The sequence below is a fragment of the Microcebus murinus genome, chromosome 16, assembly GCF_040939455.1.
Source record: "Microcebus murinus isolate Inina chromosome 16, M.murinus_Inina_mat1.0, whole genome shotgun sequence".
Classification (NCBI taxonomy): domain Eukaryota; kingdom Metazoa; phylum Chordata; class Mammalia; order Primates; family Cheirogaleidae; genus Microcebus; species Microcebus murinus.
In genome coordinates this window covers 57,326,167-57,342,790 of record NC_134119.1, presented here as the reverse complement: position 1 = coordinate 57,342,790, position 16,624 = coordinate 57,326,167, and the positions used below count along the sequence as shown (strand labels likewise).

General features: G+C 36.6%; 1 protein-coding gene across 6 annotated transcripts in view; it reads right to left on the bottom strand.

Annotated features, from left to right (window-relative positions):
• DPY19L3 (dpy-19 like C-mannosyltransferase 3) overlaps positions 1-16,624 on the bottom strand; it is a 67,495-nt gene that overhangs the window by 31,741 nt on the left and 19,130 nt on the right. For all 6 annotated transcript variants that reach the window (XM_012775186.3, XM_075992968.1, XM_075992967.1 and 3 more), the window contains exons 4-8: positions 12,232-12,322; positions 7,402-7,523; positions 6,640-6,785; positions 5,230-5,353; positions 4,552-4,686 (exon numbers count right to left, since the gene is read on the bottom strand). In XM_012775186.3, the coding sequence (XP_012630640.2) occupies positions 4,552-4,686; positions 5,230-5,353; positions 6,640-6,785; positions 7,402-7,523; positions 12,232-12,322 (618 nt within the window). The remainder of the gene's footprint in view (positions 1-4,551; positions 4,687-5,229; positions 5,354-6,639; positions 6,786-7,401; positions 7,524-12,231; positions 12,323-16,624) is intronic.

Genomic DNA, 16,624 nt, shown 5'->3' with positions numbered 1-16,624 from the left:
AGTGAGGCCTGCAACAGTTCAGTGCTTTTGCCTGGCGTCATAAACTCAGGGAAATGGATATGGACAGTTTGGGTTATAATGTATCTTACTGATTTTAAAAATTCAGAAAAATGTAAAAAAGAAATAGCAGCTGATAGAAAGGCAGGCTCTGGAGTCAAACCCAATACCATTAACTATAGAAATAATACTGATTTCATAGCAGTGTACAATATTTCAAATATAGCATTTCATACTTCCTATTACATAGTATAATTTTCTCACATCAATGACTATTCTGTGAAAACATAAATTTTAAATGGTTTCATAACATCCTACCTACCATATGCCATAATTTTTATACCACTGGATCAGTTAGGTGTTCCCAGATTTTTATTATTATTAGGTTAACATTATAATGAACATCCCATCTTTAAAAACCTCAGATCATTATATCTCATTAGTTACTAATCCTTATTTTGTTCACTGTTGTATTCTCAGCACCTAAAAGAACCCCACTAGAACAGTGTCACTTAACACATATTAAAGGAAGGAAGGAAGGAATAAATATATTTTCTTAGGAAAGATTCTTAAAAGCAGAATTACTAGTTTGAGAAGCACAAGTTTTTCCTTTTAACAGCTTTATTAAGATATAATTCATATTCTATCAAATTTTCCCCTAGTGTACAATTCATGATTGTTGGTATATTCACAAAGTTGTGCAACTATCACCACAGTCTAATTTTAAGATATTCTCATCACTTCAAAAGAAACCCCATCCCCATTACATATCACTCTCCATTATCCCCCTGCCCCTGGGCAACCCCTAATGTACTGTTTCTATAGATTTGTGTATTCTGGATAGTTCATATATCCATCATTTGTTGAAAAGACTATTCTTTCTCCATTTAACTATCTTAACATCCCTGTCAAAAATCAACTGACTGTTTATTTCCTGGGAAGGTTTATTCTGGTCTGTCAATTCTATTCTATGGATTTATTAGGTTATTAAGAAAGAAATATCTGATTTCCTTAAGTACTAACTTTGATGGTTGATATCTCTGACTTTTCACTTGAACACTTCTTGTTTAATGTTTATTCTGAAGGTACACCCTCAGTCTTTCAAACACACATTTGGGGCTTGGGATTATCTTTCAAATTTTTTTTTTTAGAGCAATTTTTGTGAAACCATGGATAAGTAAAAAAAACTCGTGTTGTTTTAGAATATGAGTTTCACTGTGGAACTGATGCTGCACAGATAGCGCAAAATATCACCAAAGTGTTTGAGAAGGATGTGGCTAATGAACGCACAGTATATCGATGGTTTGAGAAATTCTGTTCTGGTGATTTTAATCTTGAAAATGAGCCACATGGGTGACCACCTGAGGCCAAGGTAGATAATGATGAGCTGAAAGCTATAGTGGAAGTGAATCCACCTCAACCCATGCATGAATCAGCAGCAAGATTACTATTCCAACAATACTGGACCTTATGAAAAAAATCAGCAAGGTAAAAAAGCTGGATATTCCACTGTTTTGTAGTTCCCTAAAAAAAAAAAAAAAAAAAAGAAAAGAAAAAGCTGGATAGATGGGTTCTGCATGAATTAAACAAGCATCAGCAGAGAAATTGTCTTAAAGATTGCCTTTCTTTGCTGTCACGACATAAAGGTGAACCAGTTCTACACCATATTGTTATGTGTGATGAAAAATGGATTCTTTTTTGACAATTGCAAGCATTCACCACAATGGTTGGATAAAGATGAAGTGCCAAAACATAGTCCAAAACCGAATATTCATCCAAAAAAGCTAATGGTGTTTGTTTGGTGGTCCAGTGCTGTTATTATCCACTATAGATTAATGAAACCTGGTCAATTGATTACTGTGGATGTCTACCACAACCAACTGGATGAAATAAATGAGGATATTTGTTATTAAGCAGCCTACATTGGTAATAGAGACAGGCCAATCATATTCCAAGACAAAGTTCGACCACAACTTATACAATGCTGCTCAAACTACGGACGCTGCACTTGGAAACTCTGTCATCCACCATATTCACCAGACCTTGCACCAACTGATCACCACTTCTTCCAGGCATTGGACCATTTCTTGCAGGGAAAAATATTCAATTCTCAACATGCTGTGGAAAATACCGTTCATAATTTCATTGCCACTCGCTCTCCAGGCTTCTTTGCTGCTGGCATAAACAAGCTACTGTTACGATGGGAAAACTGTGTCGATAGTTGAGGTACATACTTTAATTGTACTGCTTCTTGATTGAGATATAACAAAGACACACCGATTTGAAATCGGACATTTCACATTTAATGACCTAATGTCTATCCTTCTGCCAGTATCACATTGTGTTGATTACTACAATTTTGCAGTTCATTTTGAAAGCAGAAAGTGTGAGTCTTCCAAGTTTACGCTTCTTTTTCAAAATTGTTTTAGCTGTTCTGGGTCCCTTGAGTTTCCATATGAATTTTAGAATCAGCTTTTCAATTTCTACAAAAAATCCACCTGGTGAGGCTCTGTTTGGTTTATCCTATTTGACATTAGCTCAGCTTCTTGATTCTGCAGGTTTCTATCTTTTGCCAAATTTAAGAAAATTTCAGTCGTTTCTTCAAAAAGTGTTTCTTTGAATATTTTTTTTTCATCCTCATACTACTTTTCCTCTCCTTCTGGGATTCTGATTACATGAATTCTAGACTATGTTCAAAGTCACTGATACTTTCCTCTGACCATCTCATTCTGCTGTTGGGCCTATCTCCCAAGTTTTTAATTTTGGTTACTGAAATTTTTCAAATCCAAAATTTCCATTTGCTTCTTTATATATTTATTCTATTTGTTTCTTACAACTTATGTTTTTATTTGTCTCAAGTGTGTCTGTAATTGCTCAATGAAGCTTTTCTGTGATGGCTGCTTTAAATTCCTTGTCGGATAATTCCAATTTCTGTGTGTCTCGGTGTTGGCACCTGTTGATTGTTTCTTTTCACTCAAGAGAGATTTTCCTGATTTTCCACATAAGGAGAATGATTTCAACTGATTTTCAGTTGTATCCCATCACACCACAGGACTTTGGCTCTTACTTGAGTCTTCTGTGTCAGCAGGCCTCCTCTCACACCACACGTCTTAGTCTGTTGAGGCTGCTATAACAAAATACCATCACCTGGGTAGCTTATGAACAAAAATTTATTTCTCATAGTTCTGGAGGCTGGGAAGTCCAAGATCAAGGAGCTGGCAGACACAGTGTCTGGAGAGGGCCTGCTAGCTTGTCACTGATGGCACCTTCTCACTGTGCCCCCACATGGTGAAAGGGGTGAAAAAGCTCCCTCGTGCCTATTTTACAATGGCCCTAATCACCTCCGAAAAGACCCCGCACTTCCTAATACAATCACCTTGGGGTTGGGATTTCAACATATCAATTCTGAGGAGACACAAACATTCAAACCATAGCACCAGGCCAGTTCTATGCTGGTAGGGAAAGAAAAATGCTATCTCATTATTTCCAGATAGAGATAAAAGTCTAGCGGTCCCTCTGACATTTAGGGGGCAGGGAGATGATATTCTTCCTTACTGAGTGAAGGTGAAAGTTCAGGCTCCCTGTAGGCCTCTGCTGACACCACCCTGGCTGGGAAGGGAAGAGGTGCCTCATTACTGCTCCTCATACAGCCTTCACTGACAAGGTAACTATGAGCAATTTTTAAAATGCACACAATGTACATATTAAAAATGTATACATTGGCCGGACGTGGTGGCTCACACCTGTAATCCTAGCACTCTGGGAGGCTGAGGCGGGCAGACTGCTCAAGGTCAGGAGTTCAAAACCAGCCTGAGCAAGAGTAAGACCCTGTCTCTACTATAAATAGAAAGAAAGTAATTGGCCAACTAATATATATAGAAAAAATTAGCCAGGCATGGTGGCACATGCTGTAGTCCCAGCTACTCGGGAGGCTGAGGCAGGAGGATCGCTTGAGCCCAGGAGTCTGAGGTTGCTGTGAGATAGGCTGATGCCATGGCACTCTAGCCTGGGCAACAAAGTGAGACTCTGTCTCAAAAAAAAAAAAAAAAAAGTATACATTGGTGCACGTGAAAAAACCCACATATGATTAAATGACAGCAGCAGACACTGAGAGACAGATATGGGTTTCCTTATTTCTTTCGGCCAGTCAACAGGAATTCACATCCTATATTGGTTAAATGTTACTATGAAAATTTTATGAAGTACTACAGAAAAGTTGTTACATACCCATTGAGTTCTTTGCACATAAGGCATTATGTAGTAAGAAATTTTAAAAGAGCTACCTTATATTTTAAATTTTAAGTCATCTCTATAAATAACAATTGACCTAGACATTTATGTGGCAAATAAATCCATTTTTAACTTGAAACAAGCAGAATAAAAGTTAAGATGGTCAAACAAGGCTGTGTAAATTACTCAGTATCAATTGACCTCAGCATACTTAGCTCTAAGAAGGAGCTTCAATTTTATCATGAAGTACTTGCATATTTTCATCTCATTCTATGATACAAAACACTAAACAGTGAAAATCTCAAATGAGAAAATAAAGCTTACCTTCGCTGCTGGCAGCATGTCCAAGGAGTCCAGTATGAACAGCACTAATGCCTGCATCAGCATCATAAATTGATTAAATTGCCATGTCAGGCTAAAGAGAAAAGTTGATATGAAAATGGCAAGAAGTGTCAGCCTCTGTAAAAAGAAAACCTTTGTATAATTTACATGTCTCTAGTAATAAAAAACCTTGCAGACAAGTTTTATCAAGAGCAGCCAATATCTCTATAAACCAGATAGAAAAGCCATACACTGTTGCTCTGAAAACCCTTGCATTTGTTATTTAAGCTCTAAATATCATAAAGTGACACTCTGCATATAAATATTCACATACGCTATGTGTATTCCACACTATTATGGAGGCAATAATGCACCAAATCACATCTCAAGAGCAATGGCTTAAAAATTCTGACAGTTTCTCAGAAACTGTGTGTGGGTTTGCTCCAACTATTTAAGGGTAGATTATGTAGAGGACATTTTTAACATCAAAAACGAAAACATTTTCTTTGGAAAGTGGAAAAAGCTCAGATAAAGAATTTAATTTAACTTGTGTTAAAAAAAAACTGGTCATAGAACAAGAACTATTCACATGCATTGGGACACTATGCACATTGTGTTTTTTGAAGCTTCTTATATAAAATTGGGGAATTAAGACACATACAAACTTTTATAAAGACTTACTTCAGAAAGAGGCTGTAAGTTTGGTCTCAAGAAATATGTAATTGCTGCTATCTGAATTGCAAAGAATGGCAGTGCCCAGTTCTCCCTCAGTGGGATGGTAAACTCAACTCTTGTGGTATCTATTCTGCACAAAAGAAAACAGGAATGGCCGAAATGGTAATTTTTACAATAATTTCCTCAAAGATTTCTTAAAGTGAAAGATGTATCATATTAAGGATAAGTATACTTAGATTTTGGTCACTGGTTCCCAATAATTGTCCTTATCATCATCATCATCATCCCCATGCCAACTGAGAAAATGTAAGTGATCTGCCCACGGCTCTGCTTTGGTAAGTGGTAGACCTGGTGTTCAAGGCCATGTCAGCATGACTCCTAAACCCATGAATGTACCACACCAAAGCACCTTTTACTTTTATTTCTGACTTCATTAATGTTAACAGGCAATGCTATGCATTCTCCTTCCGTGTATTTCTTTAGTGCTTTATACTTTAGTCTTAAGTTTGTCTTTGGCAATAAGTTTTAAAGGCTTCCTGCCTCTCTAGAATGTGAACCTCAAGAGAGCAAGTATAAGTACAATTTTTCATCTTTGTACGCTCAGCATCAAGACCCCCCCCCCGCACATACTAGCCATTCAATGAATGACACACACACAAAACACACACCTACGTGTTTGTGTGTAAAATTAACCTTTTAAGCCTCAGTTTACTCATCTCTAAAATGGGGATAATGATAGTACCTACTCTATAAGGTTGCTAAAAGTATACATATAAAGCATTTTGTAAAGTACTTGGCATATAGTTAAGCACCCAGCAGGGTTATAATAAAAGTAATTTTCTCAGGATTACCAAAAAAACCCCTATATTAGAACTTGTGTTCAAGTTTTAACACTCCTAGTTACTATTGGTGTTGCTACTGTAGGTCAGGCAATAATTCAATATATCTTGAATATGTTTTTTTAAAATGCTATTTCATAAGGCTCCAGTGTTTATCAAATAATAATAGATATCAATCAATGTAAGAATTTCCTTGCATTTGTACAGCTTTGCTAATGGAGACCTGCACACAACCCTATTGAGATGGATAGTGAAAATATCATGAAAACCCTTCAAGAGGTGAGCTGTATGGTTGGAGAAATACTGATCACACAGCAAACAAGTAATAGAATTAGGATTACTATGGGTGTTACTCTTGACTTGCAATTCAGTGTTCTGTTCCTCAGCTGGAAATATATGTAAGTAGCACTTTCTACTTTACCAAGTAAGAAAAATTTATAAACCACTATGTAAACCAAAGAGAAAATGCTCCTACCCAAACACACATGGCAGAAGAAATTTCTCTGAACTACAAACGAAGTAACTGCATCTGTACTCTCATTTTGGAAAGAAGAGAGACACACTGATTCCAACTCACCTATTTGTGACATACCACAAGGCTGCTAATAGTCCCGATAGCCACGTGCCACTAAGGAGCCAGCTGGTTATGTAAAGAGCTGTGACATAGATCGCCTGCAGTCCAAATAAGGTATAAATATAAAAATAAACTGGCTCTAAATATTTCTGTAAAGGGAACAATAAAAAATGTTAGTCAGAGAAGCCCTAACCCTTTTTCTGTCATTTAAAAAATATGATAGTAAAATGTAATGTTCAGGAGCCTGCTGTTACTTCCCAGCAGGAAGCCACATCACCCCTTCTCAGATGGGAGTGTGATAGCAGCCTTTCCTCCCACCACCAAGAAGAGAGGGAAGTCCATGAGAGTCTAGCTTCATTCTTTACTCTAGACCAGTTTACCACCTAACTTTGTCCAATTTTCACTGATTTGGTAATTTTATGATTTTTTAATAGGAAAGATAAATCAGGAGTGATTATACATTTCCAAATGAAAATATTTATCAGCTTCTAAGACTACACACATATATTATTACAATATAGGCCAGGAAGCATGTATATACAGAAATCTTGTATCTTATAAAATGTAAATAAAAAGCAGTTATCTATTTATATATTAACAGAAAGCAAAGTTTGTAATATACATGGAGAAAATTAGGGTATTGCTGATTTTTTGCCAAACCAGTTGAAGACCAGAAGAACATATGTAAAAACTTTCAACTTTCAAAATGGCAGATTTTGACTTTCATCTGATAATAACAATTTGTTGTCACAGAACACAACATACCTGTATGGGTAGAACTCTATATAAAACACTGAGAAAAACCTCTTGGTAAATATTCATTCGTTGAAGGAGGTTAATTGTCCTCATAGATTCAGTTTTATTATCATATATCAAGCCGTGAAAACCTAAGATTGATATTTGAAAGATCAGGAAGGAAACAATTACACTTATAATTATTCATTCATTCAAAACTATTTATAGACTTTTTAGTATGTGCCAGGGAGTGTGGAAGGCGCTAGGGATATAATAGTTAGCAAAAAAACACAGTCCTGCCCTCAAAGAGCTCACCACATACTAGATGGACATTATTTAAATGTTTACACAAAAATACGTAAATTAGAACTTTTGTGATGGCAATGAAAAAAAATCCATGTTTCTTCTATAGGAATTTGGGCAAGGGGATTTTATATCTCCCCGCCTTGTTCTCCTGCCACGCGACCTGTAGTATCTCCTCCGGGAGGGTGTGCTCCCCCAAACAGTACCCTTCTGGGAGAGCAGCCTTCCTTACTCCCAGTTTGGGTTTGGCCATCTGCCTTGCTCTAATGGATGGCATGCGAGCAGACATGCCACAAACCACATCTGAGCAGAGGCTTTAAGAGACCACAGTGCTCCATACAAAGGAGCACTATGCAGTAGCAAAAAGGATCAATATCTTTATTTTCTATTATAGAGCGATCCCCAAGATTTTTATTAAGTGAAAAAAATAAACTAGAGAACAGTGTACATGCTATACAGTAAGCAGATTTTTTTCTATAACAGTGGGGAAATATGATTAAAAATATTAAAAGTGGAAGAATGAAACAAAAACTAATAAAAATGGTTATCTATAAGAATGGTTACCTAAAGAGTAAGGAAGGAAACAGGGTGGAAGGAACAGGGATGGAAGTGGACTTCTCTGAATGCTGTTACATAGTTTGACTTAGAACTGTGTAAACTTTAACAAGTACAAAAAAGATAAATAAAAAATCTTACAACACAATCCCTGAAAACCAAAAGCAACATATAACAAAGAAACTTATTGAGTTGGTGGCTTGGTCACAAAAGAGGGAACTCTTTCTTTCCAGTGACTTGAAAACAGAGGAATGTGACTAGATGGGTCATATCCTAATGAGAAAAAGAACTGCAAAGACAGTGTGAACTGTTTTCAGGTAATCATATCATTAGTAGCAATGTTGTTATTGTTACTGTGAAAGTATCACACATAGCAGGATAAAACAAGTGATAACTTTAATATCATATGGAACCCAAGTTTTCAACTTAAGGAGAAAAGAGAAACAAATACAAAATCAAAAAGTAAAAACCCAGTTATCCTAACTTTGAACTGAAAATAGCTATGTTCATATTTTCTCTTAGGAAAAAATATTCACGTTTCCTAGCTCTGCTCACTAAAATAAAGCCTAGAAACAATGACCAATCTAGTAGCAATTAATGTCCCTCATACCCAAACTGTGGTCTCTAAATAGGTACCAAAAAGAACTAGAGCTCCTTTGACAAATGGCTGATTCCAGATCAGGGGTAAGAAATATACAAAATGGGACTGAAATATCTACTCATGCCCAAATGCAAGGTAGTTTTCAAAGATCCCTGGAGTCACATCAAAAAGGCAGCAGTCAACCTAATCTGAAAGGATTCCACTGGACAAACATCGGGCAACTTGAATATAAGAAGAAGAATACAAAGGATCAAAACACATCAATTATGTTAAAAATCCACACGTTTATAGTGATACTTAAAACCAAAATCTTAAGATGGTAGAAAGGCAACTCATTCTAAAAACAATAAAGGGAAAGGCCAAATATTTTTCCTGCCTTTCCTTTATGGACTAAACTGTGTTATCAAATAGGCGATGAGAAAATGTTTTTCTTTAGAGATAAAGTCTATCTAATAATGATAGAATGGATGATAGAATTAGAGTATCACCATTTTTAAGTATAGAATTAGAGTATCACCATTTTTAAGTCCTTATGAAATTAACAAATTTGGGTAATGGTTGTCAGTGGATCTAAACCATTAGGTGAAAGGCTAATTAGTAACTTAATAATTGATGGATCAGTCTGAGCCCAGGAGAGACAGCCTAGACATTATGTGCCATCTGACATAAAAGTATACACCACCATCTAGGAAGTAGTTTTACCAAAAAGCAGAACCTGAATCTGAGCAAGGCTCTAGATCTAACTACCAATTAACAGGAGGAAACTCAAGGAACTGAGAAACATTATATGACACCATGAGGTTCCAGTAAAATTTGGAAGGTCGAAAACTTCTTTATACAGTGAATCAGTGTTTTCAACAAAAAATTACAAGAAAAAAGATAGAAAGATAATGACAGATTTAAAGAAACAATTAAAAAAATACACAGACAGTAATGTATAGGCTTTATTTGGATATCTCAAAAACTGAAAAATGTGTAAGACAACTGGAAATAAGAACACTGACTGCTGAAACACACTGATATATTTATAGCTGAAGCAATATGATGTCTTGGATTTACTCCAAAATAATCCAGGTTGAGGGCAGGGATACAGAGGAAACAAGATTGGTCATGAGTTGGTAACTTTTTAGCTGGTTGGTAGACACATAGAAACCCATTAAAGGATTCTATTGTTTTTATATGTTTGAAATGTTCTAAAAGAATAATCTTAATAGGCAAGGCGTGGTGGCTCACACCTGTAAGCCTAGCACTCTGGGAGGTCGAGGCGGGTGGATTGCTCAAGGTCAGGAGTTCGAAACCAGCCTGAATGAGACCCCGTCTCTACTAAAAATAGAAAGAAACGAATTGACCAACTAAAAAAATATATATATATACACAAAAAATTAGCCGGGCATGGTGGCGCATGCCTGTAGTCCCAGTTACTCGGGAGGCTGAGGCAGGAGGATTGCTTGAGCCCAGGAGTCTGAGGTTACTGTGAGCGAGGCTGACGCCACAGCACTCACTATAGCCTGGGCAACAAAGTGAGACCCTGTCTCAAAAAAAAAGAAAGAAAGAAAGAAAAAAGAATAATCTTAATAAATGACAAAAATTAACATAAATCAACTGCTGAGTCTGTGGTGATACTGAGAAAGAAAACACTCATCATGTGCCTTTAGAGCAGTTTCTCCACCCCGGCACTGCTAAGATTTGGGTCACACGACCCTGTGCTGTGGGGGCTGCCCGTGCGCCGTGGGGTGTTCGGCAGCATCCCAGGTGTCTGCCCACTGGATTCCAGCAGCTCCCAGCCCCCCCTTGTACCCACCAGAAACGTCTCTAAACGTTCCAGATGTGCCCAAGGCACACAAATGCCCCCTAGTGAGGACCACTGTTCAGAGGGTGCTACTGAAGCAACTCGTAATTTTGAGAGCTAGTAGATGCAGCCAATTCTCATTATGCCCAGCAGTTATGTTCTATAAGCTGCAGTAAAAACTGAACTGGTAAATACCGATCCAGTGAGTGGGAAACAAAGGCTGGGCTCCTACGAGTCTGTTTGCATCAACTGATCAACACATGACCTTGCTTTATGTGTGTTTCTATTTAAGACACTTTCTTATATCTATAGTGTTAATCCATTAACATTAACTCACAGCCAACAGCACTGTAACTCATGCCTAAATGAAGGTTATCAAACAATGTGTTTTCTCTGTAAGGCACATCACAGCCTTCCTGAGCTCAGGAACAGCAGACAGCATTTTAGCACTATGCTGGAGGGACACTGTAAACTGCAAAATCACCAATAAACAGCAAAAAAAAAAAAAAAAGTAAAAAGTACAGCATGCCATAGACTGAGAAAAGGACGCTCTGCTATGTCAAACAAGAAGGCACAGTGCTACCTCCCTGGTTCTAATGGGAACATGCACGTCAGTGACTAAAGTTTTTTTTACTGCTCCGGACATATCCATAAATAACTGTGAAAGGGCTATGAGTACCGATTGTGGTGTTATAAATAAATTTTAGCAAACAGGTGATTTGGCAAACATGGAATCTATGAATAACGAGGATCGACTACGGGGGAAACACATCAATACTTAGCCTGCCTTTCCTGTACAGACTGCACCTCAGAGTTCCCCAACTGACAGAGCCCTATGGAAGTAACAGACACAGGCAAAATCAAGGGCTGCTAAGCCCTAATGAAAGGCTGGTGCATAACTGGCCTTATTGTGGATGAATCTGGCTATCAAACACTGATTAATTTTTATGACACAAAAACAAGATAACCAAAATTTCATGTCTCCCGTTGCTATAAAATCGGATGTACAAAACATCACCTGAGAAGAATTCTCACCAAAATATCATAGCTGAATCCAAGTAAAGCCCAGAAAAGGGTGATTCTCTGCCATGTATCCCCATGTTAAGTGCATCAGGGATGTATTATGTAGAAGAGATCCTTCTAGGAGGGTTTCATTAGATGGAGTAAGGGTAAACAGTGTGGGCTCCAAACCACTTAAGGAAAAGTGAAAATGTAGGAGAACGGCAATTGCAAAATAAAGGAAGGAATAGGGACAAGACGGATAACTATAACTTTCATTGGTATTATCCAAATGCCTCCAGTTCTCAGACAATGCTCCTTTCACCTGCAAAGACTGCTTCCAAAATGATCATGAGAAAAATCAGCAACAAAACCAAGAAATCACAAAGAAATTGCTTTTGGGATGGAGTGGAATTGGAAGACAAGGAGAAGAGAGTTATATAACTCCTTTAGAGCAAAAAAACATTTCCATATAATGATCAGACGTTGGTTAACAAGGAGAAAACTACACAAGTTCTGCAGAGCATTTACAATGCTTCTGTGCAAAGTATTTTTGACTTAAATATTAAAAAGAATAGAGTAGACCCCAAATCAGACTATTAGTTATAATTACCTTGCATTAGGGTTGGAGCCTGCAGCATTTGCTTGTAGTAGGAGTAATATAGTCCACATTCTGTTCTGAATGAGATTTCTCGCTCCACTTCCTGAAAAAAAGTTCGATCTCTGGGTTTACATGACCTAGTTTTGTTTAAATATGTATTTTCACTGCAGAAAGGATTCAGAAACTACAACTTAAAAGAGAAAAATCTCTAAAAAATATAGTCTCGAATGGTGGCAAACAAGAACAGAAAACTGATTAGTGTTGAAGCTCAGTGACAGATAAAAAGGATCTGTCATACTATTCTACTTTTGTGAATGTTTAAACTTTAAAAAATTGAAAATATATCACCATACCCACATAATATTAGTGAGACACAAAATAGGAAAACAGGAATGATATTAAAAAAAAAATCTCCCAAATGAAAAGAAATATAATTGCATTAGACACCTGCTAAAAGCTAACAAGATTATTAATTTCCTTTTTGTTCTATGAATACAAGGTATTCTTAGTCAAATGAGGCAGACTTTTTACATATGAACATTACTTTGACAAGTGTAACCTTGGTGGAAAGATGTTCATGTAGTAAATGGATACATAAAATATTTAAATTGCTTTTAGATAAGCAATATTTAACCTTAGAAGAACTGAAGATATAAAGTAATAGCTATTAGTCAATTTGGTTGCAAAATACTTTTTAAAAATTTAAATCATTAACATAAAATTATGGAGGCAATGGCAATAAGTATGGGGGAGACTTTCTGGAATAATCTTGTGAATACTCTTAGACTGTATATTTTATATAAAGATTGAATATCCCTAATCTAAAAATCTGAAATTTGAAATACACCAAAATTCAAAACTTGTTGAGAGCCAACATGATGCCATAAGTTACTCTGAACACATTAGTTTTTCACTGTCATACTTTTTACTGTTAAGTATTTGTATGTGAATAAATATGAGAAAATGCTTGCTTATAAAGGCAACATAGAAATTCAGAGTCAGAAATGATGGTGACACCAAACAACCAAAGATTATCAACAAAGTGGCATCTTTGTTTTCTAACTGTTCGATGTACAATTTTGTTTCACTAACAAAATTTATTAAAATATTACATACAATTGCTTTCAGGCTATATGTATAAGGTATATATGAAATATAAAGGAATTTCATGTTTAGTCTTGGGTCCCATCTCATTACGTACATGCTAATATTCCAAAACCTGAAATCCAAAGCACTTCTGGTCCCAAGCATTTTAGATAAGGGATATTCAACTGTGCATGTAAAAGTATTATATAAATGAACAAAAAATTATAATCTATGTTATAAATTCTTTTACACCAATACTCAAAAAGTCAGATTCTAGAATCTGCAACACATTATCTAAAATGTATTTCCATTTATGTTTTTTTCACATTACAGTAGATCCATGTTTCACAAACCCCACTTTATTAGGGGAAGACAATAAACAAGGAACATCTGACTTTCTAGATGATGAACTTCTTTCTGCATATCTTTATTTTCCCTACCTCCAACTAATTTTCAAATGGTAGTAAACATTTCATTAAAAGAACCACTCATGCTATTTATCTTCAGACCTAGAAATTATTTAATATATTTCTCCTACCCTTTAAATATTTATTAAAAATTTTTCTTTTTATCTCTAAATATTTCTTTAAATACTTCTCCTATTCATTAGAAAAGTATAATAAATCAATTCATGAATAAAACATTGAAAAAAATTCTCTTAATTATTTAAGAGTGTAAATATCCAATCACCAACTCCAAAAACCAAACTCTAAAATTATTATGCTTTATTAATATCATTGTTAACTCTTTTTAGAAAAATGGGAGGTAGGGTAGCAAACCTTTTTATAGACTGAATGTCCTTTCACAGAAAACAAATTTATCCTGGGGAAATCAGGCATGAACAAAAGGACCACTGCTGAGTGTGGTGGCTCATGCCTGTAATCCTAGCACTTTGGGAGGCCGAGGCAGGAGGACTGCTTGAGCCCAGGAGTTTAAGACCAGCCTGGGCAATAGCGAGACTCTGTCTCTACAAGAAATAAAAGTATTAGCTGGGCATGGTTGCATGTGCCTGTAGTCCCAGCTACTTAGAAGGCTGAGGCAAGAGGATTGCTCCAGCCCAGGAGTTGGAGGCTGCAGTGAGCTATGATGATGCCACTGTACTCTAGCCCTGGCAACAGAGCAAGACCCTGTCTCAAAAAAAATAAAAAGAAAAAAGCCCACCAGGTTCTAAAATTTAATTTCATTAGCATACTTGCTTTATAAAAAGGACAGTACAGAATGATACAGTTTTTTTCGTTGTCACAGTTGCTACTGATTTGTGTTGTATCTTTCATAGCAGTAAAGGCAACTCTTATCAGTTCTTTAATTTTTGGGAAAAACTGCTCTATTGCTTTCGACAACATAAAACCAAACTGGTATTGCTCATTTCTATAATGTTCAAACCCTGCTCAAATAACCATAGAGGTTATGAACTGATGTTAAGTGAGCAAATCCTAGCTTTTGTTCATGCGAATAAGAAAAAAACAACATTAAGTTTAATTACATTCCTTTTCTTTTCTTCAGTTGCCTTAAAGTGTTCAAAGTACTAACTGTTGCCTTCAATGGAATATCCTAACATCAAACCTACATCCCCAAATCAGACTGGAGGGTCCTTAAGGATAAAAGGCCAGCCTATATGAGCCTAATAATAAAAGACTGGGGAACAAGAAAAAACATTGCTCAAAGTACTAAAAGTAGAAAGCTTTTGTGCTCCATCCCTTTCTTTAGTATACCCAGAATGTGTAAAGAACAGAGGGGGATCTAATTAGTAAAAATACATTCAAACATGATTAATTGGCAATCTGGCACCAGCTGTATAGAACCAAATGCTATATTTTATTAGACAGACACTTGCGAGTTTTACATCTGCTCCATGCTAAGAGAACATCTGCTTTACTCATTCAAACACTTTCCCAGTTTTACAGCAATTTATACTTTGCCTGGTAGATCATGCTGATGAAAACGTACACCAGTAGAAGTTACCCTCTAAAGAATGCAAAACGAACACACACTTCATATTTTAATCTGCACAGGTTCCATGGGGAAAGCATCATTTGTTGAGAGAATGAAACATGTTCTCTGAAGATGACACAGAGAAGCAGAAAGACAAAAGACTTGTATTTTTAAAGAACTATATAGCTAGAACCATTTAAGTAATAGTTTATTCAGTAATTTAACAGAAGTACTAAATGTAAAAAGCATCAAGGAAAAAAATGCTCACAATTAATGTTCTGTATCCCCCAAAGGCACTGAGAGACAAGTTGCTGGCCATGCAAAAAAGGGTTAACAAACCCGTTTAGACAAATTACACCAAATCTGGAAAGAAAACATCACATCAGCTTTTAAAAATCTCATGTAAATAGATCCCTCAGGGGATGTCAGATCACCCTGGCCTGCCTTCCCCAAGAATTCTGTGAGGCCGGCTGAGCTAGAACCTCCTATTATTCCGGATGTTTCCTTAGCCATTTCCCATCCCTGTCACTGACCCTGCTCTTGGGCTATGACTCTCGCTTGCCCCTGAAGTATTAGGAAATGTGCCCAATCTCTTTCCCCCCAATGCAAGACCCTGCTGGAGCAGTCCCTATACCTACCACGATGGTCCTGAATAAAGTCTTCCTCACCTTGCTTTAAAAATAGACTCTCATGTAAGTAACTTTCATTTATAAAAATTGTCCCCCAAAATAATTAGGCTGCTGGTAGTGGGGAAACCACTGAAAGATTAACTTTATGAATGTAATCTCTTTCAGAATTAGGTTAACAAATCATCTCACCAAGAAACAGTAGCTCATGATAAGACAGCTGTTCCTAAAAGTTCTGTACTGGGAATCATGCCCTCAGCAAACATATTGATGGCACATACATGGTTTATTGTCTGGTTAAATTCATGTCCATCTGTTAGAACGGAATGATTCTTGCCCTAAAGTTGATGAAAGCCCGTGACACATGAGAGCTGCCAAGCAGGGTTTGTGAGAAGGTTGCACCATTGCTGAAGTGACAGTACTTCCACTGGGCCTGCACGGAAACCATCAGCGGTTTTAGTACTGCCGTAGTTATTAATACTACTGTGTGGATTATCCTATTTATTCTAAAGACTCTTTGTTTTGCAGGAGTATTCAATGGGAATACATGCAATGTCTGCGATAAATAAGAGAGTAACAGTGGAAAATGTTAGCATAGGGAAAAAAACTGACCAAAAAAAAGAGTAATCTGAGTGCTTACAGCCAAATGAGAATTACCTTTCCTCATCAGTGAACATTAATTTGCTGGGGCAACAAGAAGGTGTAAGAAACTACTCCTTGACCTGGAGGAGTTCATGTTTCAAGAAGGAAGAAGAATGCAC